This window comes from Phocoena sinus, chromosome 20 (assembly GCF_008692025.1).
Source record: "Phocoena sinus isolate mPhoSin1 chromosome 20, mPhoSin1.pri, whole genome shotgun sequence".
In the NCBI taxonomy this organism is placed as follows: Eukaryota; Metazoa; Chordata; class Mammalia; order Artiodactyla; family Phocoenidae; genus Phocoena; species Phocoena sinus.
In genome coordinates this window covers 8,828,620-8,853,896 of record NC_045782.1, presented here as the reverse complement: position 1 = coordinate 8,853,896, position 25,277 = coordinate 8,828,620, and the positions used below count along the sequence as shown (strand labels likewise).

At 51.9% G+C, this 25,277-nt stretch overlaps 3 protein-coding genes across 6 annotated transcripts; all 3 read left to right on the top strand.

Moving 5' to 3' along the window:
* Positions 1-3,099: 3,099 nt before the first annotated feature.
* Positions 3,100-11,111, top strand: LOC116745999 (tumor necrosis factor ligand superfamily member 12). 2 transcript variants are annotated; one of them, XM_032617175.1, is made up of 7 exons: positions 3,100-3,378; positions 3,539-3,586; positions 4,168-4,240; positions 4,910-4,963; positions 5,048-5,083; positions 10,046-10,170; positions 10,352-11,111. In XM_032617175.1, the coding sequence occupies exons 1-7, from the start codon at positions 3,220-3,222 to the stop codon at positions 10,601-10,603; spliced, it is 747 nt and encodes a 248-aa protein (XP_032473066.1). In that variant the 5' UTR covers positions 3,100-3,219; the 3' UTR covers positions 10,604-11,111. The 2 variants fall into 2 exon arrangements, with proteins under 2 accessions (XP_032473066.1, XP_032473065.1); XM_032617174.1 differs by having other exon boundaries at positions 3,125-3,378; positions 3,536-3,586.
* Positions 11,112-11,230: 119 nt separating this feature from the next.
* On the top strand, positions 11,231-15,015 carry TNFSF13 (TNF superfamily member 13). Of its 3 annotated transcripts, XM_032617171.1 has the most exons (7): positions 11,231-12,550; positions 12,759-12,803; positions 12,909-12,978; positions 13,132-13,179; positions 13,323-13,441; positions 13,653-13,791; positions 14,052-15,015. In XM_032617171.1, exons 1-7 carry the CDS (start codon positions 12,293-12,295, stop codon positions 14,159-14,161), a joined length of 789 nt encoding a protein of 262 aa, XP_032473062.1. In that variant the 5' UTR covers positions 11,231-12,292; the 3' UTR covers positions 14,162-15,015. The 3 variants fall into 3 exon arrangements, with proteins under 3 accessions (XP_032473062.1, XP_032473064.1, XP_032473063.1); XM_032617173.1 differs by lacking the exon at positions 12,759-12,803 and having other exon boundaries at positions 11,242-12,475; XM_032617172.1 differs by lacking the exon at positions 12,759-12,803 and having other exon boundaries at positions 11,247-12,550.
* Positions 15,016-15,427: 412 nt separating this feature from the next.
* On the top strand, positions 15,428-24,661 carry SENP3 (SUMO specific peptidase 3). The gene is made up of 11 exons (XM_032616322.1): positions 15,428-15,666; positions 16,509-17,234; positions 19,461-19,700; positions 19,798-19,909; positions 20,281-20,428; positions 20,558-20,605; positions 21,018-21,095; positions 23,081-23,218; positions 23,405-23,488; positions 23,608-23,658; positions 24,110-24,661. Exons 2-11 carry the CDS (start codon positions 16,520-16,522, stop codon positions 24,218-24,220), a joined length of 1,725 nt encoding a protein of 574 aa, XP_032472213.1. The 5' UTR covers positions 15,428-15,666; positions 16,509-16,519; the 3' UTR covers positions 24,221-24,661.
* Positions 24,662-25,277: the final 616 nt, after the last annotated feature.

The window sequence follows — 25,277 nt, the reverse complement described above, 5'->3', positions numbered from 1 at the left end:
AAGACCCAATGCAGCCAAAAGTAAAAAAAAAAAAAAAAAAAAAAAAAAAACCAACAAACAAAACAAAAAGAAAAAACAAAAAGATCTGTCCTACATTCATTTATTAAATATTTATTGAGTGCTCCCTGTTTGCCTGATACTTCGCTAGTCACCAAGTACAAACAGAGAAGAAGACATGTCGGCCCTGTCCCCTTGGGGCTTTCAGTTCAATCAACCAACAAATGTTTATTAAGCATCTGTTATGTAGGTTGAGAACTGAAACCAGGGATACTCATTCAGCTTAACATTGATTTTTTAAAAAATGTTAATTATTTATTTTTGGCTGCGTTGGGTCTTTGTTGCTGCACGCGGGCTTTCTCTAGTTGCGGCGAGCGGGGGCTACCCTTCCTTGCGGTGCGCGGGCTTCTCATTGCGGTGGCTTCTCTTTGTTGCGGAGCATGGGCTCCAGGCACGCGGGCTTCAGTAGCTGTAGCACACGGGGTCAGTAGTTGTGTCTCGCGGGCTCTAGGGCGCAGGCTCAGTAGTTGTGGCACACGGGCTTAGTTGCTCCGTGGCATGTGGGATCTTCCCAGACTAGGGCTCGAACCCGTGTCCCCTGCATTGACAGGCAGATTCTTAACAACTGTGCCACCAGGGAAGTCCCAACAATGATTTTTTTTTTTTTTTTTTGGCTGCGTTGGGTCTTCGTTGCTGCGCACGGGCTTTCTCTAGCTGCTGCGAGCGGGGGCTATTCTTCGTTGTGGTGCTCGGGCTTCTCATTGCGATCGCTTCTCTTGTTGCAAAGCATGGGCTCTAGGTGTGCAGGCTTCAGTAGTTGTGGCACACGGGCTCTAGAGCACAGGCTTAGCAGTTATGGTGCACGGGCTTAGTTGCTCCGTGGCATGTGGGATCTTCCTGGACCAGGACTCAAACCCATGTCCCCTGCATTGGCAGGCGGATTCTTAACCACTGCGCTACCAGGGAAGTCCCTTAACATTGATATTAACATGACTATTCCACTGCCTTCATTGGCATAACAATTTTCCAAGAGACTTACCCAGAAAGATGAATATTGCAAATTAACTTTATTGCTTATTTATTGCTGACAGTTTGCACCCTAAGACTGTTTGAACCCCTCACCTCAAAATCCTCATTATTCTGTGTTCATTCTAAACTATTACGCCATGACCCTTCCCCAACCCTAATCAACCCCCGTTCCTACCCCATCATGGAAAGACTCTCCCCCTTTAAATGAGATTTCAGTCTCAATAAATGTCATGGCCTTACTCATCTCCCTGTGAAGTGTTGTCAGACTGTCAAGGGCTAAGCAATAAACCTGGCTTTATCTTGCCAATAAAGAGATATCTTTATCTTGTCAAAAAGATATCACGAGGTTGCTCTCGTGATATCTGGGGAGCCAGCATTTGACAAAGTGCTGGGAGCACAGTAGTGACTGATGTCCTCATAGAGTTTACATTCTAGAGATAGACGATAAGCAGATAAACCAGGAAATATGTAATTTGTATTTTACAATGTAGTTGGGGAGATAGTAGCCAAACAGATCATTACAAATTACAAACAGATCATTACAAAATAACTAAGAAGGAAATAAAGAATAGAGAACGGGGGAAGTTGGGAACCTAATTTTAAAAAATGATCTAGAAAACTCTCTTTGAAGTGACTTGAGCCGGGGGTGAGGGTGGTCTGAGTGTTCCAGGTAAGGAGAATAACTGGTGTTGAGACCCTGAAGCAGGAAGGTGGTTCAGAAAGGTTCCACAATGGAAGAGAAACCAAGTCAGGAGGGCAGCGGGGGAGCGGGCAGGACTGAGCAGAGGGGGAAGGCAGAAGGGTCTCCACATCCTTACCTTGTTCAGAACCACTGCTTTACCTTGTTGTTTAACTATGACTTTTGCAACAGAGTTTTTTTCTAATCCAGTACTTCTCTTTGCAAATATGCAGAGGTGAACACTGCATAGTTTAAATGAACTTTGGAGAGTCTTACTGTTTACAAAAGTGTTTTCATGGCAAAAAGGGTCCAGCTTTTACGAAATTCAACTGAGTAAATTTGAAGGTCTAATTGGCTTTATTCAACATTCATGAATCGGGCAGCATCCCATTTAACAAGCAGAAAGGCCTCTGAGGAGTTGAACCAAACGGATCTTTTATAGGGACAAAGCATTTATTAGCAAAAGAAAAGAAAGCAGTTTTTGTTTCAGGCAAGGTCCCCTTCCCTTTGGGGCCAGGAAGGGCAGGAGTCTTTTGGAAACTACCTCACTAGTGTGGATCAGGAAATTCCAGACTGATTGGTTGAAAACTCAACTCCTGGGAGAGGCTGTAACTGCAATTAGGTTAGGTATTACGTTTTGGTTTTGCTAACGTGGCTTTGCGCCACGTTAAATTTAAAGAGTTCTTGCAGCTCCAGTTGAGCTCAGGTTAGCCCTATTATTTGTTTAAGTGGCTTCTGTGTTTCCAGAGAAGTGCATTTGGGGAACACACTTGGCGGGGTTGGGGGCCGATGTTTCCGGCACACAGGTCTAGAAGCTTGCTCTCCCCAGCTGCATGACCCCGGGGTTTAAATCAACTACCAACTGATTTGCTAAAAGAAGTGAAAACCCAACCCGGGCTAATGGATGCCCTCAGGCTCTTTCCGCCACTTACAGGAAAGAATCGTCTTTCGGTGCAGCTGCTAAAATCCAAATGCCCCTTGGCCTCTAACCGTGTTGACTGAGGGATTGCCTAGTTACCTTGGTCTGGAGGCCTAAATTAGCAATCTCGCTTGGGCAGGACTAGACCTGCAGGAGCTGCAGTGCTGTCGCCCCGGCCACCCGTACACAGCCCGAGTGGAGTTTCTGCTCATTTCAGCCCTCGCTGCCTCTCTCCCGCCGGCCGGCCGCGTGGAGGGCGCTCAGCCGCACACCCCATCTCGCCCGCTGCGCACTCACACAAACACTGTCCCGCTTTTCCACGCCCGGGCGGTGCGTGCCCCCGGCCGGGACTCGCTCTGTGGTCTGCACGCGGAGAGGCGCACGTCCCGCTCCGTGCACTGCTCTCGGCCGGGCTCGGAGTTTAATCTCACACACAGTGTCCGGCTTCCTGTGCTCATCACACACACACCCCCTCCCGCCCCGTTTCCCTGGCCCCTCCCTCTCTCCAGACCGATCCGCCCGCCGGCTCCCCCTCCCCCGATCCCTCGGGTCCCGGGATGGGGGGGCGGTGAGGCAGGCACAGCCCCCCGCCCCCATGGCCGCCCGTCGGAGCCAGAGGCGGAGGGGGCGCCGGGGGGAGCCGGGCACCGCCCTGCTGGCCCCGCTCGTGCTGGGCCTGGGCCTGGCGCTGGCCTGCCTTGGCCTCCTGCTGGCCGTGGTCAGCCTGGGGAGCCGGGCATCGCTGTCTGCCCAGGTGAGGCCCGCCTGCACACCCCTCCCTGGGCAGATCAGGAGCGGACTCTGCCGAGCAGCTGACGGGGCCGGGTGGGCCGAGGGCAGGGGGCCAGGAAGATGGGTGGAGGGTGAGATGTCAGGTGGAGAAGGACAGGGTGACGCTGCCTCCTTCCCAGCAGGAGCCTTCCCAGGGGGAGCTGGTGGCAGAGGAGGACCCCGACCCGCTGGTGAGTGGGGGTGGGTGCTGGCCTCGGGCTGCTGGGCATGGGAAGTGTGTGCCGGCTGAGGGTGCAGGGTGTGCCCCGGTTGTGCCAGCAGTGTGCGGGGGTGTGCACCAGCCGCGCCGTGGGGCATGGGTACGTGAGAGAGAGGGTGACAACTGTGTGTGAGGGGTTTGTGCCGCGCTTGTGTCAGCCGAGTACGAAGCGTTTAGTGGCTGTGGTGGAAGTGCGAGTGTGTGGGAGTCTGCGTGGGAGAGGGATGCTGGCTGTGTGTGTGTGGTGCGTGTACCCACTGTGCATGCTGACTGGGTGTGGGCGTGTGTGCAGTGTACCAATGGCTGGTTGGGCGGAGCAGAACAGGGGGATGTGGCTGGTTGTGGGAAGGGGGGCGAGGGCTGCGGCCTGACCCTGGAGCTTGCCTCCTCGTGGCCCTGGCCACTCTTGGCTGAGAGGCTCGGTCCCTCCCTAAGACTTCTGTGCCTCTTGCTGGCTGGGGCCTCTCGTGACGGGCCCCCTGTCGGTCTCAGTTTATGTCTCTGGGAGTCCCTGACAAGATCCTGGTTTAGCCCTGCCCTTAATGTCCCTAGGACCTGAATCCCCAGAGAGAGGAGCGCCAGGATACCCTGCCTTTCCTGAAACTGGTTCGGCCTCGCAGGAGTGGTGAGCAGCCCTTTATCCCAACCTCAGGAATAATAATAGCGGCTGGTCTGTGGTGGCTTCTGGACTCATTATTGCTCTTGTTCATCATAACAGCCCCGTGAAGCAGGCAGAGCAAAACCCATTCTCCTCATTTACGGATAGAGAAACTGAGGCACTGAGAGTAAAGGGGGGGTTCAGAGTCATGGAAACTCGAACCTAGAATTCTGACCCTCCCTCTGAAGCTCCTTCCATGGCATAGACCTGCTTCTCGCTTCAGACCCTACCCCAGATATGAAGGTGGGATGGCCAGGAATTAGGAGAACCCCTGGGGTCCTGATGAAGATGAGGTGGGGGAGTCAGAGGCCTGAAGCCCAAGAAGCAAAGAGCCTTATGACTGGGGTGACCGTGTGGCCACGTATCCGGGTTTGCAGGGGGCTGTCCTGGCTTACACCTGTTGGCTCAGAGCGACGATTAGTAACACCCCTATTGCTCTCAGAAGCATCCCAGTTTGGATAATAAGTTATCAGCGGCTCTACCTATGGAGGAAGATAAGGCCTGAGGCTGTGAGGCCAGGAGTCTGGACGAGAATAAGGATGCCAGGGTTTTGAGGGGGATGGGGCTGAGAGAGCAGCTCCTGGCCCCTCTAGACGTGGGGACTGCTTTGCCCATCTGTCTTTCTTTGATTCTCAGCACCTAAAGGCCGGAAACCACGGGCGCGCAGAGCGATTGCAGCCCACTATGAAGGTGGGTGACCGTGAGCCATGCCCAGGGAGAAGGGGTGGCAGAGGGGCAGGGCAGGGCTCACCAACCCTTTCCTGTGTCTTACAGTTCACCCACAACCGGGACAGGACGGAGCGCAGGCGGGTGAGACCCCATCCCCACCTCTGAGCTCTTCCCTGACCTCCATAGCACTGGCCTTCTAGACAAGGGCCCCCCCAAAACCTTGACTTACCACTCTCATCCCCGCCTTCAGCCTCAGAACCCCAGAAGCCAGTTCAGGAAAGTGCTTAGGGCTCGCTTCTCTCAGCTCCCGAACCTGAACTTTCTCCGTGACTCAGACATAGGACCCTGGGGGAGGCCCCTTCCCCTCCCAGAGCACAGGCTGATTCCCCCCACCACACCACCAGCCCAGCTTATCCTTTAGCCCTCGCTTGTCTCCAAGAAGCATCGTTGATTTTTTTTTTCCTCTTCTTTCCCCTCCATATTCCAAGAGTCTTCTTGCTCTGATCATTTTTCTCCAAATGTTTCCAGTCTCTGCTCTTCTTTTCCATCCCTACCCCACTCCCCACCTCAGCGCCATGAACTCGGAACCTCAAACTCATTCTCCAGTCCCTTCCCCATTCTAGACTTTCCCCGCCTCTACTCTGTCCCACCTGTGTTGCTAAGCTAAGCCCCCCTTAAGCCCGCCTTCCATTATTCTGTTGCTTTTCTGCTTGGATTGCAGCCTCTCCCTGGTCTGGTCTCAACCTATTTTCCTGGCACACCCTTATGCCTTCTCCACATTTGTTGGGCTGACACCCCCTCCCCATCAGCGTGCCTCGTCTGGACTTTGCACATCCTGTTCTCTCACCTGGAATGCTCTTCCATGTGAGAGGTCAGGAGGCAAGACATGAGAGTGGCTTAGTCTAGGGGTCTGGCAGCAGAGATGGAGAGAAGTAGATGGATTCAGCGTGTGGCTTGAAGATAGGGTTTGCTGTGGGGATGAGAAGGATAAGGGAGAGGGGGGAATCAGAAATGATTTCTAGATTTTTAACTTGGGCATCTTTGAGAATAATGGTCCATTTATTAAAATGGGGGTTAACCAGGGAGGAAATAGGTTGTGAGGTGTGTAAATTAATAATTGAATTTGAGATCTAATAATAACTAAGTGGATACATAATAATAAACGAGTGAGTTTCACAGATAGATGGCTGCACACGGTAGAGCACACATCCTGGGCAGGATGTGTAGGGTCAGGAGTCCTCACCAGATGGGGGTATTTAAAGCTATAGGTCTGGATGAGACACCTAGGGGAAAGACGGGCTCCACAAGTGAAGCCCTGAGGCTCTTGGACCTTTACAAGTGGAGCAGAGGAGGAGAACCCAGCAGAGACTGAGAAGCAGCCAGAGAGAGGGGAAGAAACCCAGGGAGGGTGGTGTCTTGGAGTCTCGGGGGGGACACAGTTTTAAGAAGGAGGATGCGGCTGTCTGTGTTGAGTGCAGATGACCAGTCACATGGGATGAGAACAGACAAATGACCGCTGGGTTTGGTAACATTAAAAGTCAACTGGTGACCTTGACAAGGGCGGTGTCAGTGGTGTGGTTAGGATGGAAGCCAGCCTGGATTAGGTTAAGAGAAAATGGGAACTAGGAATCGGAGACAGTGACAACCCTTTCCAGAAGTTTCTCTGTGACAGGAGCAGAGAAATGGGCCAGGAGGTAGAGGAGGATGTGAATCAAGGAAAAGTTTGGTCTTTTTAGTGATAAACAATACTGTATGAGTCTTAGCTAATTCTTATTCAGTGTTTAATCTCATCTAATCCTCGAAACAGTCCTGAAAGGAAGATAATCCGATCATCTCCATTTTACAGAGGTAGAGATGATGTAACTTGTACGGGTCATGATGATACGAAGAGGTGGAGCCAGGATTTGAACCCAGCTAGTGTGTGCTTGTGTTCCAGACATTGTGTGAGAGGCAACTGCTGGTGCATGGCTGGGGAAACCTGCAGGGCAACATCAAGAAGGTGGGAGGGGGTGGGTTCCAGAAGGAGGAGAGGACACATCATCCCATCACCATAAGAGGCTCAATGGCAAACATGAGAACAGGTTGGTTTGTGGTTTCGGTGGCAGGACGTGGGGGAGCCCTTATCTGATGACTTCTAGGTCCTCTGGAGAACGAGGGAGACAGCGGCAAGAGAGATGGTGCTAAAGCAAGCGTAGTGGGGGAAAGAAGGACAACTGCCATGCAGTAAGGAATGAGTTGTGATTGTGAAACTGAGTGACACCACGGTCCCAGACACACCATGCCCTTAGCCACAACCAGCTCAAACTGGTTCCCTAGCCAGGAATGCCCTCTCTCCTCTCCCCCTACTCTTCCTGCCCCAGGCCACCTTCCTCCCTTCTGTATGGACCATTTATTTCAGCGGTTACCCAGACATTCATTCATTCGTTGACTCAACACACATGCCCTGAGATCCCACTGTTTGTAAGGACCCGGCTAGGTGCCCACAGTGAATAATACCCAGACCTCTTTACAAGGAATTGCTGTCCAGGAGAAGAGACAAGCATATAAATTTGTAAATTACAATGTGATACAACAACAACAATAAAGAAAGTAGCCAGAGGCGCGTGGCGGCACAGAGGAGACCACTTTACAATGGGGTAAGGGACTCCTTCCCTAGGAAGGTGTGGGCCTTGAAGTGTGAGTGTGAGATGGACGGGGGGGCAGGGGCCACTTGTGCAAAAGCCCCGAGTCTGCCAAGAGTATGATGAGGCTGGGGGACCGGAGCAGCGCGACGTGGCTGACGAGACAGAACTAGAAGAGCAACATGGGGTGAGGCCAGAGAAGAATATGGAGCCAGGTCACAAATGGAATCTGGAAGTTATCCTGAGGTCAAAACAAGAGAGGCAGGCTCGCATCTGCATTTGAGAAGCGTCACTCTGTGGCTCTGTGTCGCGTAGTCAGTAAACTGGACCAGGCGAGACTGGAAACAGGGAGTCCAAAGAGGAAGCAGGCTGGGAAGAGTCCCAGTGAGAAGTGGCAGGGGCCAGACCAGGGAGGGAGACAGAGCCGTTTAGGTGGCAGAATTGCTAGAAACTGGTGATCAGTGAATGAAACTGGTAAAGGAGAGAGTGGCTTGGGTGCCTGGTAAGAGGTAGAACCAGGAACCCAATGTGGAATGCAGACAGTCAAGCACATTTGGGACAGGGGAGGACCAGGCTCAGTTTTGGGTTTTTTTTTTTTGTTTTTTTGTTTTTCAGGCTCAGTTTTGATCTAGGTGAGTGTGAGGTGCCAGGGGCTATTCTGATGGCAGGCAGGTAGCAGTGTCAGAAGGGGCAGGAAAGGGCAGGGCTCGAGGCTCAGGTTGGAGTCTGCAAAATAAAGGCCAAGGGAACCCCTAGGTGGGGATGAAAATGCCCAGCGAGCATTATGTTCTCCTTGAGAAAGCAACAAGGATAGCGCACCGGAGCAGGCAGAGGGTGAGGCTGCTGGGGAAGGAAGCTGGCCGGGCTACTGAGATGAAGCCAATGAAGCCCTGGAGAGTGGCCCATGGACCCAAACAAGAGAGAGCTGTTGCCACGGCCACCTCCTTCCCTCTATCTTCCCACCAGCATGTGCTTGGTGCCCACTTAGGGCAGGCCCAGCTCCAGGGGCTGGGGTGCAGCAACAAGACCAATACCTCTGTCCCCTGGGGGTGTCAGACCCCAAACTATCACAGAAGGAAATAAAATGATTTCCCTCCTTGGTGACTGCTGTGAGAGAAACGGGGTGAGTGGAGGAGAGATTATTGGAGATGAGCTATTTCAGGCTGGGAGGACCGGGGAGGTCTCTCAGAGGGACCAGTCTGACAGAAGGGGCCAGGCAGGGGAGGAATCCTGTGGGGAGGGAAGAGCAGTAAAAGCCCTGTGGAAACAATGAGCTTGGTGCACCGCAGGAACAGAAAGTGGGCCGGAGCGGCTAGAGGCTTGTGACTTGGAGGAATGTGTGAGATTAGATGCGAGAGGTAAACAGGGGCAGCCCATAGAGGACCTGGGAAGCCACTTGAGACCCTGCTCTGTCATTTGAATATTTATCTTCTTTACAATTTGCAATTACCCTCACTCTAGACTTTTTTGGTAACAGCTTTATTGAGATATAATTCACATTCGATATAATTCCCCTGTTTAAAGTGTACAATTAAGTTTTTAGTATATTCACAGAGTTGTGAGATCGTCACTACGGTAATTTTAGAGAGTTTTCATTACCTCAGAAAGAAACCCTGTACCCTTTACCCGCCACCCCATATTTCCATGATCCCCCGAGCCCTAAGCAACCACTAATCTACTTTCTGTCTCTATATATTTGCTTACTTGGACATTTCATAGAAATCATATAATACGTGATCCTTTGTGACTGGCTTCTTTCACTTAGCATAATGTTTTCAAGGTTCCTCCATATTGTAGTATGTATTAGTATTCCATTTCTTTTTTTTTTTTCCCCCTTGGCCCCAGCGCGTGGCTTGTGGGATCTTAGTTCCCCAGCCAAGGATCGAACCCGCAACCCCTGAAGTGGAAGTGCAGAGTCTTAACCACTGGACCGCCAGGGAAGTCCCATTATTGCATTTCATTTGATGGCTGAATCATATCTCATTGTATGGACTTAACACAATTTTCCTTATCCATTCATCAATGGATGGACATTTGGGTACCATTTTATTATTTTTAATTTTTTTTCTTTTTTCCCCTCTTTTTAGCTTTTTTTCCCATATTTTCCTTTTCTCTTATTTTTAATTTTAATAATCCAAGTAATGTATGATTCAAGTAACGCATCGATACATTCTCCAAGTAGAAGAGCAAACAATACAGACACAAACTATAAAAGCCCCCCAATGCTTCTTCAATCCTCCTCTTCTCCCCAGAAGTGGCTGGTGACAACTTGCCCTGTTTGGTTCTGGTCATATACGTTGGGTTTCTTCACCGAACTTCCTATTTCACTCCCAGCTCCCTAGGCCCTGACGCCTCCCTTGCCCTGGGCCCTCTAGATATCTTCTGGGTAAGGTAGGCCCAAATGTTTATAAACTCAGTGGGTGGGAAGTGTGAGAAAGTTCTATAAAGGGATTTCCCCCTGTCTCTGAACATCCACATTCAGGTGTGGACGGGACGGTGAGTGGCTGGGAAGAGGCCAAAATCAACAGCTCCAACCCACTGCGCTATGACCGCCAGAGCGGGCAATTTATGGTCACCCGGGCTGGGCTGTACTACCTGTACTGTCAGGTAAGCCCCACCTGGCTCCACGGGTAGGGCAGGAACTGAGGGAGAAGGGCTGGGCTTAAGGGGTGGGGGCAAGTTAAAGGTGGGGGAGGAGGAGCTTGGGGTCTGGACTGGACAGGAGCCCAGGGCTAGCAGAGGCCTGGACTCCGCCCCCCACCCCCTGCCCCCCTCCCCCACCCCCCAGGTGCACTTTGATGAGGGGAAGGCTGTCTACCTGAAGCTGGACCTGCTGGTGGATGACATGCTGGCCCTGCGCTGCCTGGAGGAGTTCTCAGCCACAGCGGCCAGTTCCCTCGGGCCCCAGCTCCGTCTCTGCCAGGTGTCCGGGCTGTTGCCCCTGCGGCCAGGGTCCTCCCTGCGGATCCGCACCCTCCCCTGGGCCCATCTCAAGGCTGCCCCCTTCCTCACCTACTTTGGACTCTTCCAAGTTCACTGAGGGGGCCCTGGTCTCCCGATGGTTTGCCAAAGCCGCTGGCTCCCCACGGCAGCTCTCTGAGCACCCCAGTCCCCTCTGCCCACCCTGAGCGGCTCCTCCCCCAGAACTGCCTCTCCCTCTGTAGGCTGCCAGGGCACACTCAAGAGACGGCCATGCCACAGAAATAGTCCCCTCGTCTCTGACAGCTCCCCACACCTCCAGCTCTCCACCTCACTAGCTCCCAAACCCCCATTTATCTCCTGACTCCCCACCCTGGCTGCAGCCCCCCAGGACACTGAGTTTACTGTACTCTGGGTGACGATGGGTCCTGAATACCCCTCTTCAGGCACTAAGAGGGGCTGGATGCCAGAGAGACTGGGACTAGGCCAGGAGTTCCCGAATGTGAGGGGTAAGAGACCAAGACATAATTCCTCCCCTGATAATTCCCTGTGGATTTTAAAAACAGATATTATTTTTATTATTATTGTGACAAAATGTTGATAAATGGATATTAAAGAGAATAAGTCATGGTCGCTCTCTTTATTGGGCCTTAGGGGACATCCTCGGGGTAGCTGAGGGCCATGCAAAGGGGGTCTGGGAATTGGGGAGTGGGGGGCAGGACGCCCGGAATTCCAGGGCAATGTCCAGGCTTGGGAGTGGGGACCTACATGCCTCTAACGCCGAAGCATGAGCAGAGAGTCAAAAGGCAAACTGCCAGGAAAAAAAATCAATCCTCTGCCCAAGGTCCAGCAGAAGCGGCCTCATTTACCTATAGGAGGCGGGCTTCCTCCTGCGGGGAATCCCTGGGCTGGGAGGAACAGCGGCCCTTCCTCCTGGCAGCCTCGGAGACTTCAGCAGGTGCTGGCACAAGCCCTGGCTGGGACGCGGGGTGGGAGCAGGCCCAGCATGGGGGCTCAGGGGCAGGAAGCGGGACGCCAGGGCCCGGGAACACGGACACCTGCGTCCTTGGGGCCAGGGAGGAATCCTACAGTGGCAGGGGGCTTGGGCTGTCTCTTTCTCTCTTTGTCCAGAGCCTTATGTAAGAGCTTTTCTTGGGAAACAGGAAGTCCTGCCTGCCAAGTTCAGCACACAGGGAGTAGTGCAGGCCTTATTCCAACACACCCGGCCTGGCCTTAACCCCAGAACTCAGCCAGTTTCTTGCTTCCGCGACCCTGGTTCTCCTCCCCACTGACGCCCTCCCCTTCTTTCCCACCTTTGGTCTCTCTCAGCAAACTGCCCCAGAGATCTCGCCTGTGCCCGGGCCAGAGGGTCTTCCACTCTCACCCCTTGACCCTCAATGCTGCCCAGCTCGTCCCTCCATCCCGGCTCCTGGCACCATGCCCCATAGCCAGCCAACCTTCCCTCCCCCGCTTCTGGGGCCGCCCTGGGGTTCCTGTGCTCTGGCCGCTCCTCCTGGGTGTCACTGGCAGCCCTGTCCTTCTTAGAGAGACTGACAACCAATTCTCCTGAGGCTGGAGGAGGGTGAGGGGTCTCAGGACAACACTGGCCCTGCAGCGGGGTGCCAGGAGCACCAACAGTGCCCCGAGCTTGCTTTCTGCCTCCCTCCTTTTTATTCTCAAGTTCCTTTTTATTTCTCCCTTGCGTAACACCCTTCTTCCCTTCTGCACCGCTGCCTGCACGCCGACCCTCCCCGTCACCTCCTTGCTACCCCACTCCTGAGGCTACAGCTGTTGGCAGGGTCCCCAGCTCATGCCGACCTCATCTCCTTCTTTACTAGCCCCCAAAGGGCCCCCGGGAGACATGGGGGGCCCAGTCCGAGAGCCGGCACTCTCAGTTGCCCTCTGGTTGAGTTGGGGGGCGGCTCTGGGGGCTGTGGCTTGTGCCATGGTTCTGCTGACCCAACAAACAGAGCTGCAGACCTTAAGGAGAGAGGTGAGCCGGCTGCAGAGGACCGGAGGGCCCTCCGAGAAGGGGGAAGGGTATCTGTGGCTGAGCCCCCGGGAGCAGGTGAGTGAGGGGAGAAGGGTGTCTGGGGGAGAAGGGTGTCTGGGAGAGAAGGATGGGTGGCAGGGTGGTCTCCAGGCCTCTTGGTTCCAGCCGCCTGGTCTGCAAAGTTTTCAGTGGGTGCAAGAGAGGGTCCCAGGTTTGGAGGTCAAGGGAGCAACCATTTCAGGAAAGGAAATTGTTAAAGATTAATGCTTCTCGTACCTAACAGATCCTGGAGGACAGCCAGCACCAAGACTCAGGTTGCTGGGGAAAGGTGCAGGAGAGATGTGAGGCATTCCCGGGGCGGGGGAGGCCTGGGGGAAAGGCTTTCTGGGACCCTTGCATCTCAGCCTAACCCTGACCCTCTTTCCATGAGCAGAGCTCTGATGGCGTGGAAGCCCGGGAGAATGGGGAGAGATCCCGGAGAAGGAGAGCAGTAAAACAGAAGAGTGAGGCCCCCGGGGTGCAGCAGGGGTGGGAGGTGATCAAGCAGCACCGGGATTTGGAGACTGAGACCCTGAGCCAGGGGTGAGGGTGGAGGGCTGACAACAGGGCAACGGGGGTAGGTGGGCGCTGCTGAGATTTCCTCCTTCTCTCCCCAGAGAAGCGCTCAGTCCTTCATCTTGTTCCCGTTAACATCACCTCCAAGGGTGAGCACTATTTTCAATAATGGCTTTTGAGGAGAGGCAAAATCTAGGAACTGTGGGCCTGGCACCTGGGCCCAAGAGAACCTTAGAGCAGAAAGTGTCTGAGTGTGTACAGAAACCCTGACTGCCACACTCCTTGCCTCCAGAGGACTCTGATGTGACAGAGGTGATGTGGCAACCAGCTCTCTGGCGTGGGAGAGGCCTGGAGGCCCAAGGATATGTCATTCGAGTCTGGGATGCTGGAATTTATCTGCTGTACAGCCAGGTAACCCCAAACACCCCCTGAGCCTCACCTGAGGGCCTGGAGGCCTGTTCTCCCAAAGCCTTATGCCCCAGCACTGAGGGTTCCCAACCCCTATGGATACCCAACTTAGAGGGCACTTCTTCATTCCTCGGCTCCCTTGTCAGGGCTCCTGAGGCTGCCCAGACGTGAGCCACACTATCCCGTTTTCTTCATCTCCTCCCTTCCCTGCCAGGTCTTGTTTCATGATGTGACTTTCACCATGGGTCAGGTGGTATCCCGGGAGGGCCAGGGAAGGCAGGAGACTCTATTCCGATGTATACGAAGCATGCCCTCCAACCCTGACTGGGCCTACAATAGCTGTTACAGCGCAGGTGAGAGCCTGAGAGGTGGGTGAGCAGTTGAGGGTGGATGCGAGGAGAGCAGGGGATCTCTGACCTGGGGGCACTGGTTGGGGGGCTACAGCAGGGGGTGAAGAAGCGTGGGTGTAGAGGCAGAGCTGAGGAGTGAAGGACCGAATACCTTGGTCCTTATAGGAGGCAGAAACAAGGTTGAGCTGGAGAAGGGAGGGTGAAACATCAGAGTATCTTTATGGCCGTGCTTCACTGAGCATCTCTTTTCTCCCTTTTCTCAGGTGTCTTCCATTTACACCAGGGGGATACCCTGAGTGTCATAATCCCCCGGGCAAGGGCGAAACTTAGCCTCTCTCCACATGGAACCTTCCTGGGGCTTGTGAAACTGTGATTGTGTTGTAAAAGGTGGTTCTGAGCTTGGAAGACCAGGGTGGGTTCATTTTGGAGACAGCCAAGAGCTGACTAGACAAGACAGGGAACAGTCAGGAACAGAGGCCTCTTCTGGGTTTGACTGGAATCCCAGGTTTGACAGCTCATGACTCTCCCTTCCTCCCTTCTCCCCCCCAACCCCACCCCCAGGACTTTGAATTCATGGATATTAAAGAGGTAGTAGAATATCTTGCTCTTAGTCTCCATCCAGCCCCAAATTCTTGAGAGAGTTGGGCGGGGGTGGGAAATGCCCGGCATTGTCTAGACTTGCTCTGAGTTCCACTGGAATGCTTCCAGAACAGCACCACCATCTAGCGGCAATCTGAGACAATGATCCTGCCTGTTGGCAGATGGCCACGACTCCTTCCGCCACTCAGGAAAACTCCTGGTTCTTTACCCCACACCTCTCTCTAGGTATCCTCTGCCTCTCCACTCGACAAGAAGCCTCATCTTCACTCTCCTCTCTCCATCTATTGGGGCCCAGTTTCCATCACTGACTCCAGAGGTGTAATTATTATGCGCCCGTCTGCAGAAGGTGCCCAACGACGACGGTGCCCTTGCAGCCACATCATTACTCTTTGGGTGCCAACTTTTGCCTTTCACGCTCTCCACTGCCCTGGCGCCGGCAGGCCACTCTAAGCCTCTCTGGACTGGGAGGGGAGCCGGGGAGCCTCGGATAAATCGTACGCCCTAGTCCTGATCCTGTATCACTCCTCTGATCTCTCCTTTCTGCGCAAGCCCTGCCTAAAGTTAAAAAAAAAAAAATAAATAAATAAATAAAAGAGAATAAATGGAACCTCGGATCCATTTCCCATGCTGCTGTGCCTCAGCTCCGTCCCCGTACCAGGATCTCCCGGCCCTCCCGGCCCTCCACCGAAGCGCCTCACTGGACCGAGACGTCTCACTGAACCGAGGCGTCAGAGTCCTCAGCTCAAGCCCGGCGGCGCGTGGAACGCAGGGCTACGCAGCGCGGGGGCGAAGGGCGGGAGAGCGGCACGGGACACGCAGGCGCAAAAGAGCGAGTGGAGGCACCGCCCCGCACGGCTCAGGTTAAGCGGGTGTGCGCAGGCGTGGGGGTCATGGGCGGGACGGTCCCGTGGCGTCTGCGCTCTCGGGCAGGCGGGACTAGGCGCGTGGTGGCCGCGGCGGCGCTGTTCGCCGGCTGTGACGTAATAATTGTGCGCCACCACCGCCGGTGGGCCTGGGGCTCGCGGGAGGGGAAGGAGGAGGAGGAGGGGGAGGTGGTGGAGGTGGAGGCTGAAGCAGAGCAAGAGGCGGCCGCGGCGGGGCGGCTCGGCGGGGCGGCGCGGCGCGCGGCCCAGAAGCGTTGGAATCCTGAATTGAGACGGCTACGCCTGAAGACAGCAGGAGTGGCGGGGCAGCCGCCGTCGCCGGAGAGATGAGCCGGGAAGCCTGAGGCCGGAGACGCCCGCCCTCGGGCCTGTCCGCCCGGCTTCCCCGCTCCCGGTGAGGACGCCCCCTCCCCTCCCCCCAGCTCTGCCACGGCCTCTCCCATTCCTGGACCCCATTCCTACCTAACCGGGGCCCAGGAGGCCCTCGAAGGGGCTTTTTAAGGCCCTTGCGCGCCGAGCCGCCCGAGCCTGTAGGATCCTACCGGTGCTGGGACGCATTCTGGTCTCCGGGACGGAGCAGGAGAGGGGGCTGGGCCAACCTAGCTCGGCTCAGTTCAGTCCCAGCGCGCCTTGATTCGGCTGCCTGAGCGCCGCTTCGGTTCTGTTTCAGTTTCCTCTAAAATCATTCCCTTTCCATTAGATTTTACCACCTGAACCATAGCCACGGTATGGTTCCTTCCTGAGACTACCTGAGCATGCCCACACACCCCACTCATTCCACGGTGATGGAGATCTCTTTTCCCACTTTAGATCACGGTTTTCCTGCGGAAATTGTGTTCTCCTCAGGTGTCTCTGTAACATGTCAGGATTCCCGTACTGAGCCTTCTCCGTTATTAGGCTTTCAACTAGGACATTCCTGGTGGTACTAAAATAGAGAAGTGGAGCCTGAAAATACTAGGTTTGATCTGGGGATCTGAGAAATAAGAGCCTCGAGGCCTGCCGCTTAGCCATTCTTCCTTGCCTCTATCTGGGCAGGAGAGAGATGATGGCACAGACTCTGAAGGGCACCTTGTGGACCATATTAACTAGGAAGATATGAAGTTAGGAGTTTTGAAGTTTTTTTCTCTTTTCCTTAGTTTATTTGCATTTGATTGCAGAAGAGGCGTGCTGAGGAAGAGAGGCAGAATCCGGAGTGTAGGATGTTTGGATTCTGACGCTCTAATCTTTGTTTTACAGGTTACTGGAAGATGAAAGAGACTATACAAGGGACCGGGTCTTGGGGGCCTGAGCCTCCTGGACCCGGCATAGCCCCAGCTTATTCAAGTCCCAGGCGGGAGCGTCTTCGTTGGCCCCCACCCCCCAAACCCCGACTCAAGTCAGGTGGAGGGTTTGGGCCAGATCCTGGGTCAGGGACCACAGTGCCAACCAGACGCCTTCCTGTCCCTCGGCCCTCTTTTGATGCCTCAGCTAGTGAAGAGGAGGAAGAAGAAGAGGACGACGAGGATGAAGAGGAGGAAGAGGAAGTGGCAGCTTGGAGGCTGCCCCCCAGATGGGGTCAGCTGGGAGCCTCCCAGCGGCCTCGCCCTTCCCGCCCTGCTCATCGGAAAACGTGTTCACAGCGCCGTCGCAGAGCTATGAGAGCCTTCCGGATGCTGCTCTACTCAAAAAGCACCTCGCTGACATTCCACTGGAAGCTTTGGGGGCGCCACCGGGGCCGGCGGCGGAGCCTTGCACACCCCAAGAACCATCTTTCACCCCAGGAAGGGGGTGTGACACCACAGGTGCCATCCCCCTGCTGTCGTTTTGACTCCCCCCGGGGACCACCTCCCCCACGACTGGGTCTGCTAGGTGCTCTCATGGCTGAGGATGGAGTGAGAGGGTCTCCACCAGTGCCCTCTGGGCCCCCCATGGAGGAAGATGGATTAAGGTGGACTCCAAAGTCTCCTCTGGATCCTGACTCGGGTAAGGTGGGAATGGGGCAGAGGAGGGCATGGGGAGAGCTAAGATCCTGGGAGACCAGGAGCCTCTTGCTGTGGTGAGAACTGGGGTCTAAGGAAAGTAGGAGGGCAGAGAGAGGGAGGGTCCAGAACAGCAGTGAAATGTCTTTAGCTCCATTTTGAGCAGGAACTAAGTCTGGGAAGAGAGTCAAGGCCGGGATACAGGATCCATAAGTAGGTGTCCTGTGCATAGATGAGAAAGGGAGTCGTGGTTTAGTGAAGTCAGTCATGTCCGCTTGAAGTCCCACTTCATGTGGCCTCTCAGGATAAGTGCCCCTGCGTGTACATTTCTAGAGAGTGCCGTTCTTATAATGGTGGGATGGGATCTCTGAGTAGTGGAGTACATCACCTGGACAGTTGTGTGTGACATTCTCACTCAGAGTATTTCTCTTTCGGAGAACCCCACTAAACAACTTCAAGCTTTCTTTTTGTTTATTTATTTATCTATTTTTTAAAAACGTTTATTTATTTTAGTTGTGCCGGGTCTGAGTTGCGGCAGGCTTTCTATTTCTTTATTAATTATTTGAGTATTTATCGAGCCTTTGCTGTATGCCAGGTACTATGCTAGGTGCTAAGCATATAGTGGTGAGAAATATTTCTGAAATTTACATCTCTCTGAATTGCTAGTGTTTCTTGCTTTTCGTCCTGTTTATGAGTACAGGCATACCTCATTTTATTGCGCTTCGCTTTATTGCAATGCAAAGACATTGCATTTTTACAAATTGAAGGTTTGCGGCAACATTGAGTAGAGCAAGTCTGTCAGCGCCATTTTTCCAACAGTATTTGCTCAATTCATGCTTGTATCACGTTTTGATAATTCTCGCAATATTTCAAAGCCTCCACCCATGAAAAGATTACAACTCACTGAAGGCTCAGAGGATAGTTAGCATTTTTTAGCAGTATTTTTTAAAAATATTTTTATTTTATTGGCATATAATTGATTTACAATGTTGTATTAGTTTCAGGGGTACAGCAAAGTGATTCAGTTATACGTATACACATATTCATTCTTTTTTTAGATTCTTTTCTCATATAGGTTATCACAGAATATTGAGTAGAGTTCCCTGTGCTCTATAGTATATTCATGTTGGTTATCTATATTATGTATAATAGTGTGTGTATGTTCATCCCAAGCTCCTGATTTATCCCTCCCTCCACACAGTTTCCCCTTTGGTAACCATAAAGTTTGTTTTTGATATCTGTAAGTCTGTTTCTGTTTTGTAAGTAAGTTCATTTTATCTTTTTTTTTTAATTAGGTTCCACATATGAGTGATATCGATACTTGTCTTTCTCTGTCTGACCTACTTCACTTCGTATGATAATCTTTAGGTCCATCCATGTTGCTGCAAATGGCATTATTTCATTCTTTTTTAAGGCTGAGTAATATTCCATTGTGTATATATACCACATTTTCTTTACCCATTCCTCTGTTGATGGACGTTTAGGTCGCTTCCATGTCTTGGCTATTGTAAATAGTGCTGCCATGAACATTGGGGTGCTTGTATCTTTTTGGATTATGGTTTTCTCTGGTTATATGCCCAGGAGTGGGATTGCTGGGTCATATGGTAGTTCTGTTTTTAGTTAAGGAACCTCCATACTGTTCTTCATAGTGGTTGTACCAATTTACATTCCCACCAGCAGTGTAGGAGGGTTCCCTTTTCTCCATCTCCAGCATTTATTGTGTGTAGACTTTTTGATGGTGGACATTCTGACTGGTGTGAGGTGATACCTCATTGTCGTTTTGATTTTCATTTCTCTGATAGTGATGTTGAGCATCTTTTCATGTGTAACAAAGTATTTTTAAATTAAGGTATGTACTTTTTTTTTTTAGACATAATGCTGTTGCACACTTAATAGATTATAGTAAGCATAAGTTTTACATGCACCAGGAAACCAAAAAGTTTGTGTGACTCGCTTTATTACATTATTCGCTTTATTGTAGTGGTCTGGAAGTGAATCCGCAGTATCTCTGAGGTATGCCTGTAGTAACTTTTCCTTTCTGTCTTTTATAACCTCTTGGACATAATTATCTCGTGCTTTAGGGTTTTCATCCTTTAGAGTTTATATTGGTAGATTTTGTTCCAATTCATCCTTTTTGTGGTCTTATAATTTGGGTGCATCATTTAATCTTCCCATTGGCCTTTGATCTGAGCCAGTTTCTTGCCTCCATTCTGTTTCCCCTGCCCTGCAGGCCTCCTCTCTTGTACTCTGCCCAACGGCTTTGGGGGGCCACCTGGGCCAGAAGGGGAGCGAAGTCTGGCACCCCCTGATGCCAGCATCCTCATCAGCAATGTGTGCAGCATCGGGGACCATGTGGCCCAGGAGCTTTTTCAGGGCTCCGATTTGGGCACTGCAGAAGAGGCTGAGCGGCCTGGGGAGAAAGCTGGCCAGCACAGCCCCCTGCGGGAGGAGCATGTCACCTGTGTGCAGAGTAAGGAACCCTAGAGGATCTAGTCTCTTTCCCACAGCTGACTCCTAGATCAGAGTCTGGAGGCCTTACCTCACTCCTCTCTCCCTCCTCCACTCAGGCATCTTGGATGAATTCCTTCAAACTTATGGCAGCCTCATCCCCCTCAGCACTGATGAGGTAGTAGAGAAACTGGAGGACATTTTCCAGCAGGAGTTCTCTACACCTTCCAGGTGAGGCATGAAAGAGATGCTCTTTGGAAGAGGGCTGGGACCAGGGAGATGGGGTGAGAAAGCTGCTGCCTTTTCGGGGAGGAAGAGGGAGCTAGAACTGAGGGGAGGAATCTGCAGGCAAGGTGCCAAGCTCCCATGAGCCAACCGGGAGGGGCTTTACGTGGGACCCTGAAATACCACGTGTACCTAAGTATTCATGTGCCTCTTACTGGGGAGTAAGCCTTTAGCAAGTCCTCAAAAGGACCCATGACTGAAAAAAAGAAAAAAAAAAAAAAAGGTTAGTTTTAGATTCTTATTCTAGGCAGTAGAAGGTACTTCTGTGTGCCCTAGCCCCCTCGTCTCTTGTGTGACCTCACCCTTGGCCTACCCAGGAAGGGCCTGGTGCTGCAGCTGATCCAGTCATACCAGCGGATGCCAGGCAACGCCATGGTGAGGGGCTTCCGAGTTGCCTATAAGCGGCATGTGCTGACCATGGATGACCTGGGGACCTTATATGGACAGAACTGGCTCAATGACCAGGTAAGGAGGCGTGCAAAACCAGGCCCAAGAGGGGATTCAGGGAGCAGGGTGTCTGGGGCCCTCTGCATGGGGGAGCCCTGTACCCATGCCACACCCTCCATGGCAAGTGGCCTCCCATCTTCTCCCCAGGTGATGAACATGTATGGAGACCTCGTCATGGACACGGTCCCTGAAAAGGTAGGCCTAACCAGATATTTCAGTCCCTGGAAGAACTCCCGCACTTTTAAGCAGCTTTTTCAGTCCCTTTCATCTCTTCCATTTTACATAAAGAGGGTCTTTCTCTCTGGGGAGAGGCAGTAGAATGTAATTTGTTCAATTCAAATCTGTAATCTTGGTCCTGAACTTAACAATTTTAGTCCTTTCCTCCAGTCTGTAGTGTTTTTCCCCTATGGCTAGCCCCACAGATTGGGGTGGGATGCTATAAGATGAGGTTAAAAATAGTCTGTTTTTACCCTCAGTGAGTTGGACTAGAGTTTGTTGAAACCAGTCCTCAGAGCCATAATGAAATGGAGTGGGCTGGGGAGAGGACACTTAGCAGGAGGGCCTGAGGTCTTTTAATTCCATCCAGTTTTTTGTATCATTGGCACAGGTGCATTTCTTCAACAGTTTCTTCTATGATAAACTCCGTACCAAGGGTTATGATGGAGTGAAAAGGTGGACCAAAAACGTGAGTTATGAATTCACATCTACTTGTGTAACACCTTGCCTCTAAAGAAGAGTTCCGTTCCCTGTGAGCCCTTTCCTCAATCCTGTTCATTCAAACTTTCAAGTATTTATTAAATGTCTTCTGTGTGCCAGGTGCTGTTCTGGGCACTAAGGATACAGTATTAAATAAAGAAAACTTCTTGCCTTTATGGGGTCAGAGTAAATATGCAAGTTAAATTTCAGCTAGTGATAAGTGCTGTGAGCAAATTAAAACAGTAATGTGGTAGCATGGGGGTGGGTACTTTAGATTGGGTGGTCTGGGAAGGCCTCTGTTAGCTGAGACTTGAATGACAAGGAGCTAACCCTGTGCAGATCTGGGGCAAGGGTGTTCTAAGCAAAGGGGACAGCAAGTACATGGGACACAGAGTGAGAAAACGTTTGAGGGTCAGAGGGCCTGTGTGGTTGGAGCAGAGTGAGCAAAGGGAAAATGATAGAAAATTTGGTCAGAGAGTAGATAACGTGAGGCATGGAGGGTAGATTTTTTTTTTTAAATAAATAAATTTATTTATTTTTGGCTGCGTTGGGTCTTTGTTGCTGTGCATGGGCTTTCTCTAGTTGTGGCGAGTGGGGGCTGCTCTTCATTGCAGTGCGCGGGCTTCTCATTGCAGTGGCTTCTCTTGTTGCGGAGCACGGGCTCTAGGTGCGCGGGCTTCAGTAGTTGTGGCGCACGGGCTTAGTTGCTCCGCGGCATGTGGGATCTTCCTGGACCAGGGATCAAACCCGCGTTTCCTGCATTGGCAGGTGGATTCTTAACCACTGCGCCACCAGGGAAGTCCCGAAGTGAGGGTAGATCTTATTCTTTGTGTTCTGAGAAGCCATTGAAGAGTTTTAAGCAGGGTGGGAAGTGCCTCATGTTTTAAACTCCTGTTTCAATGATAGATTGAAAGAGGCAAGAGTGGAAGCAGGCAGGCTAAATGGAGTAGCCGAGAAGTCCAGATGAGAAACTTGGACCAGAGTGGTAAAGGTAGAAATAGAAGTAGTTTTATCTAGGATAAATTTTGCCAGTAGAACCAATAGGACTTTCTGATGGATTGGACATGAGAAATGAAGAAAAAGATAAGATTCAAGGGATGATGCTTAGGTTTTTGGCCTAAGTTCCTGGGGAAAATAATGAAGGGGAAGGGGAGCCAACTTGGCGGTGGGGGGGGAGTTCTTTTCCCCTGTCCAGTTAGTTTACCTGCCCTCTGATTCAAAGGCCAGGAAATATCTATAGTGAGTTAGGGCCGTTGACTCCATTCCTGTCTCCAGGTTCAAGAGCTTACACCCGCAGGGACCTGGCAGGCCTTCTTCTGGTAGAGGCAGGGTGACATGCAGTGGAAAGAACTTGGCTTTCTATATGCCGGTGTTTAAATCCCACCTCTGCCATTTCTTACTTCTGTGACCTTGAGCAGTGACTTTACTTTTCCAAGCCACAGTTTCCTGATGCGAACTTTCTCAGGATTGTTGTGAGTGTTAACTGATCGAGCATCTGTTAGGTGCCATGCGTTGTTCTTAGTGTATCATGGATATTAATTAATCTGTATAACAAACAGGTGAGGGTAGGTACTGTTATTTTCACCCTCTTACAGAAAAGGGAACTGAGGTACAGAGAGTTATTAAGTGGTCATACGCTAGTAAATGGAAGAGCTGGGTTTGAACCCTAAGAGTCTGGCTCCAGGATCCTGAGCCTGGGTTCTTAGCTACTAAGCACTTGTGCCTTTAATGTGTGTGAAGTACCTGGCCCTGTCCTGGGCTCTCGAGTGTTTGTTGTGCGCCACCTCCTCCGTCCTGCCTTCCTCCTTAAGCCCAAGAATCCAGACATCCAGATGCTGAGCCTTGCCTCGCAGTCTAGGGACTGGGTATTGAGTTCTCCCACTTGGCTCCTTGCCTGCTTCTCCTTTAGAACCCTCCTGGCAATAGGCAGGATTCCTGTGCTGTCTTTCCTGACCTCCAGCACTGCTTCCTTAGGTGGACATCTTCAATAAAGAGCTACTGCTAATCCCCATCCACCTGGAGGTGCATTGGTCCCTCATCTCTGTTGACGTGAGGCGGCGCACCATCACCTATTTTGATTCGCAGCGCACCCTGAACCGCCGCTGCCCTAAGGTTTGAGAGGGAATGGGAAAGATGGGCAGAATGTGGGGAGGAGATCCAGTGGCAAGGCATTTCAGGCAGAAGGGTGGGTTTGGAGGCTCTGAGGAGCAACCTGGGCTTGCTGCCTGTGACCACCACAACTTGGGTTCAGTTGGAAAATGTAGGGGCATCACTTCCTCCTTTTCTCCATCTACATAGCATATTGCCAAGTATCTACAGGCAGAGGCAGTGAAGAAAGACCGGCTGGATTTCCACCAGGGCTGGAAAGGTTACTTCAAGATGGTCAGTTTCTAGAGGAGGGTTATGGGGGCGGTTTTGGGGGCATGGTAGGAGGCAGAAGTTGAAGCCATACGTGTAGAGTCTCCTCTAGGAGAAGGGCTTACCTTCTTTCTATTCTCTAGAATGTGGCCAGGCAGAATAATGACAGTGACTGCGGTGCCTTTGTGTTGCAGGTAAGCAGATACCAGTTGGGTTAAAGAGGTGGGAGGGAGGCGGGAAGCTGTCTCTCATTTGGCTCACAGCCACTTAGGGAGCGGGAGTAAGCTTCTGTGTTAGAATGCAGAAACCCTGATTTCATTGTCCTCTCTTGGTTTCTCCATACCGCATTGGGACTGGGTGTGTGGTCCTTCGTCTCTGGCCCTGATATAGCTGCCTCCTGATCCCCTAACGCAAAGTATTTTCTCTGTTAACACTAGGTGTTTTATGTATCAAATAGGAACACTGGCTTTAGAGTCAGACTTCTTTTGAGCCCCAGTCTATGGGACCTTGGCTTCCTTTGTGAAATGGGAATGTTCTCGGAAAGATCCAGTGAGATGTGTATCATACAAAATATGTAGCACAGGTCCTGATTTGGGGGGGGATGCTCAGTAGATGGTTCTCATGGCCTGCTTTGTTAACACCCAGTATTGCAAGCACCTGGCCCTGTCTCAGCCATTCAGCTTCACTCAGCAGGACATGCCCAAACTTCGTCGGCAGATCTACAAGGAGCTGTGTCACTGCAAACTCACTGTGTGAGCCTCGTATTCCAGGCCTCAAGCCCATTCATTAATGGGCAGGGGGACATGGGAGACCCTTCCTTCCCAAGAAGCTCCAGTTCCCTTTGTCTCTAGCCTCTTCCCACCCAATTCCCTTTGGATTTTCATATTTAAATGTTTTAATTGATTTCTGTATTTTTTTTTTCTTTGAGAGAATATTTGTTGCTTTCTGATGTTCAGGGGTTGGCCATGGAAAATCCCCTTTTTCCTTCTGTCTACAGGGGAGTATGGCCTTGTGGCCTGGGTGGGGCAGTCATCTCCCTTCCATGTGCAGGGCGGGGGGGCAGCAAAATCTGTGCTGGGGTGGTGGGCGGGCAATGGGATTACTGCCTGCCAGATCTTCAAACTTTTTTTTATATATATATATATATATATAAATACCATGGTCCTTCTCTGGTCAATAAAGGATCCTTTGGAGATACATAGTGGTGGTCTTCCTTAAGGGGCCTCAAACTAGTGGATATGCTCTCCAGCTTTCCTCCAGTCAATGCTGTTAGCTACCCTTTCATGGGTCTTGAGACTTACCCCGGGGGCCAGCTTTCCATCCCTGGCTCAGACAGTGCCAAGACCATGCCTTTAACCAAAAGAATCCCCCAGCAGGGGGAGCCAGGGCTGGAAGGAGGGAGAGTAGGTAAGCCTCGAAAATACGGGAGCTTGAGAGGTGCTGAAGTTGGGAAAACAGCATACTTAAGGGAGCCCACCAAGATTCATGACAGCAACCCCAAATGCTCTTAAGCCCGTTACGTCAGTTCCTTCATCCTTTCTCCCTCCAGCCCGGGGGTATGGCCCTTGATTCCATTATCCCTGTCCATTCGGAGTTGGTGTCCGATTTATCTTTGCTGCAGGAGAGAACAAAATTAAATGTGGGTCCAGTGGAGACCTGGAGCAGAGGTAGAAGGAAGTGCTGGTCCCGGGAGCCCGGAAGTCCCTGGAGGCTGAAACCTCGCCCCCCTTGCGTGATAGGGTCTGCTAGGCCACATGACCAGGGCACTCTCGCCTCCGCACGTGTATGGGTGCAGGGCACCAAGATGGCTGCC

What these genes read in the sequence shown, in the direction of transcription:
- SENP3 (XM_032616322.1), top strand. Translation starts at nt 16,520, where the DNA reads ATGAAAGAGACTATACAAGGGACCGGGTCTTGGGGGCCTGAGCCTCCT. An exon ending in GCATGTCACCTGTGTGCAGA is followed by an intron (nt 19,701 to 19,797) that starts GTAAGGAACCCT and finishes TCCTCCACTCAG; the next exon opens with GCATCTTGGATGAATTCCTT. An exon ending in TGGACACGGTCCCTGAAAAG is followed by an intron (nt 20,606 to 21,017) that starts GTAGGCCTAACC and finishes TCATTGGCACAG; the next exon opens with GTGCATTTCTTCAACAGTTT.
- LOC116745999 (XM_032617174.1), top strand. Translation starts at nt 3,220, where the DNA reads ATGGCCGCCCGTCGGAGCCAGAGGCGGAGGGGGCGCCGGGGGGAGCCG. An exon ending in GGGCATCGCTGTCTGCCCAG is followed by an intron (nt 3,379 to 3,535) that starts GTGAGGCCCGCC and finishes CCTCCTTCCCAG; the next exon opens with CAGGAGCCTTCCCAGGGGGA. An exon ending in ACAGGACGGAGCGCAGGCGG is followed by an intron (nt 5,084 to 10,045) that starts GTGAGACCCCAT and finishes ATCCACATTCAG; the next exon opens with GTGTGGACGGGACGGTGAGT.
- TNFSF13 (XM_032617171.1), top strand. Translation starts at nt 12,293, where the DNA reads ATGCCGACCTCATCTCCTTCTTTACTAGCCCCCAAAGGGCCCCCGGGA. An exon ending in CGTTAACATCACCTCCAAGG is followed by an intron (nt 13,180 to 13,322) that starts GTGAGCACTATT and finishes CCTTGCCTCCAG; the next exon opens with AGGACTCTGATGTGACAGAG. An exon ending in CAATAGCTGTTACAGCGCAG is followed by an intron (nt 13,792 to 14,051) that starts GTGAGAGCCTGA and finishes CCCTTTTCTCAG; the next exon opens with GTGTCTTCCATTTACACCAG.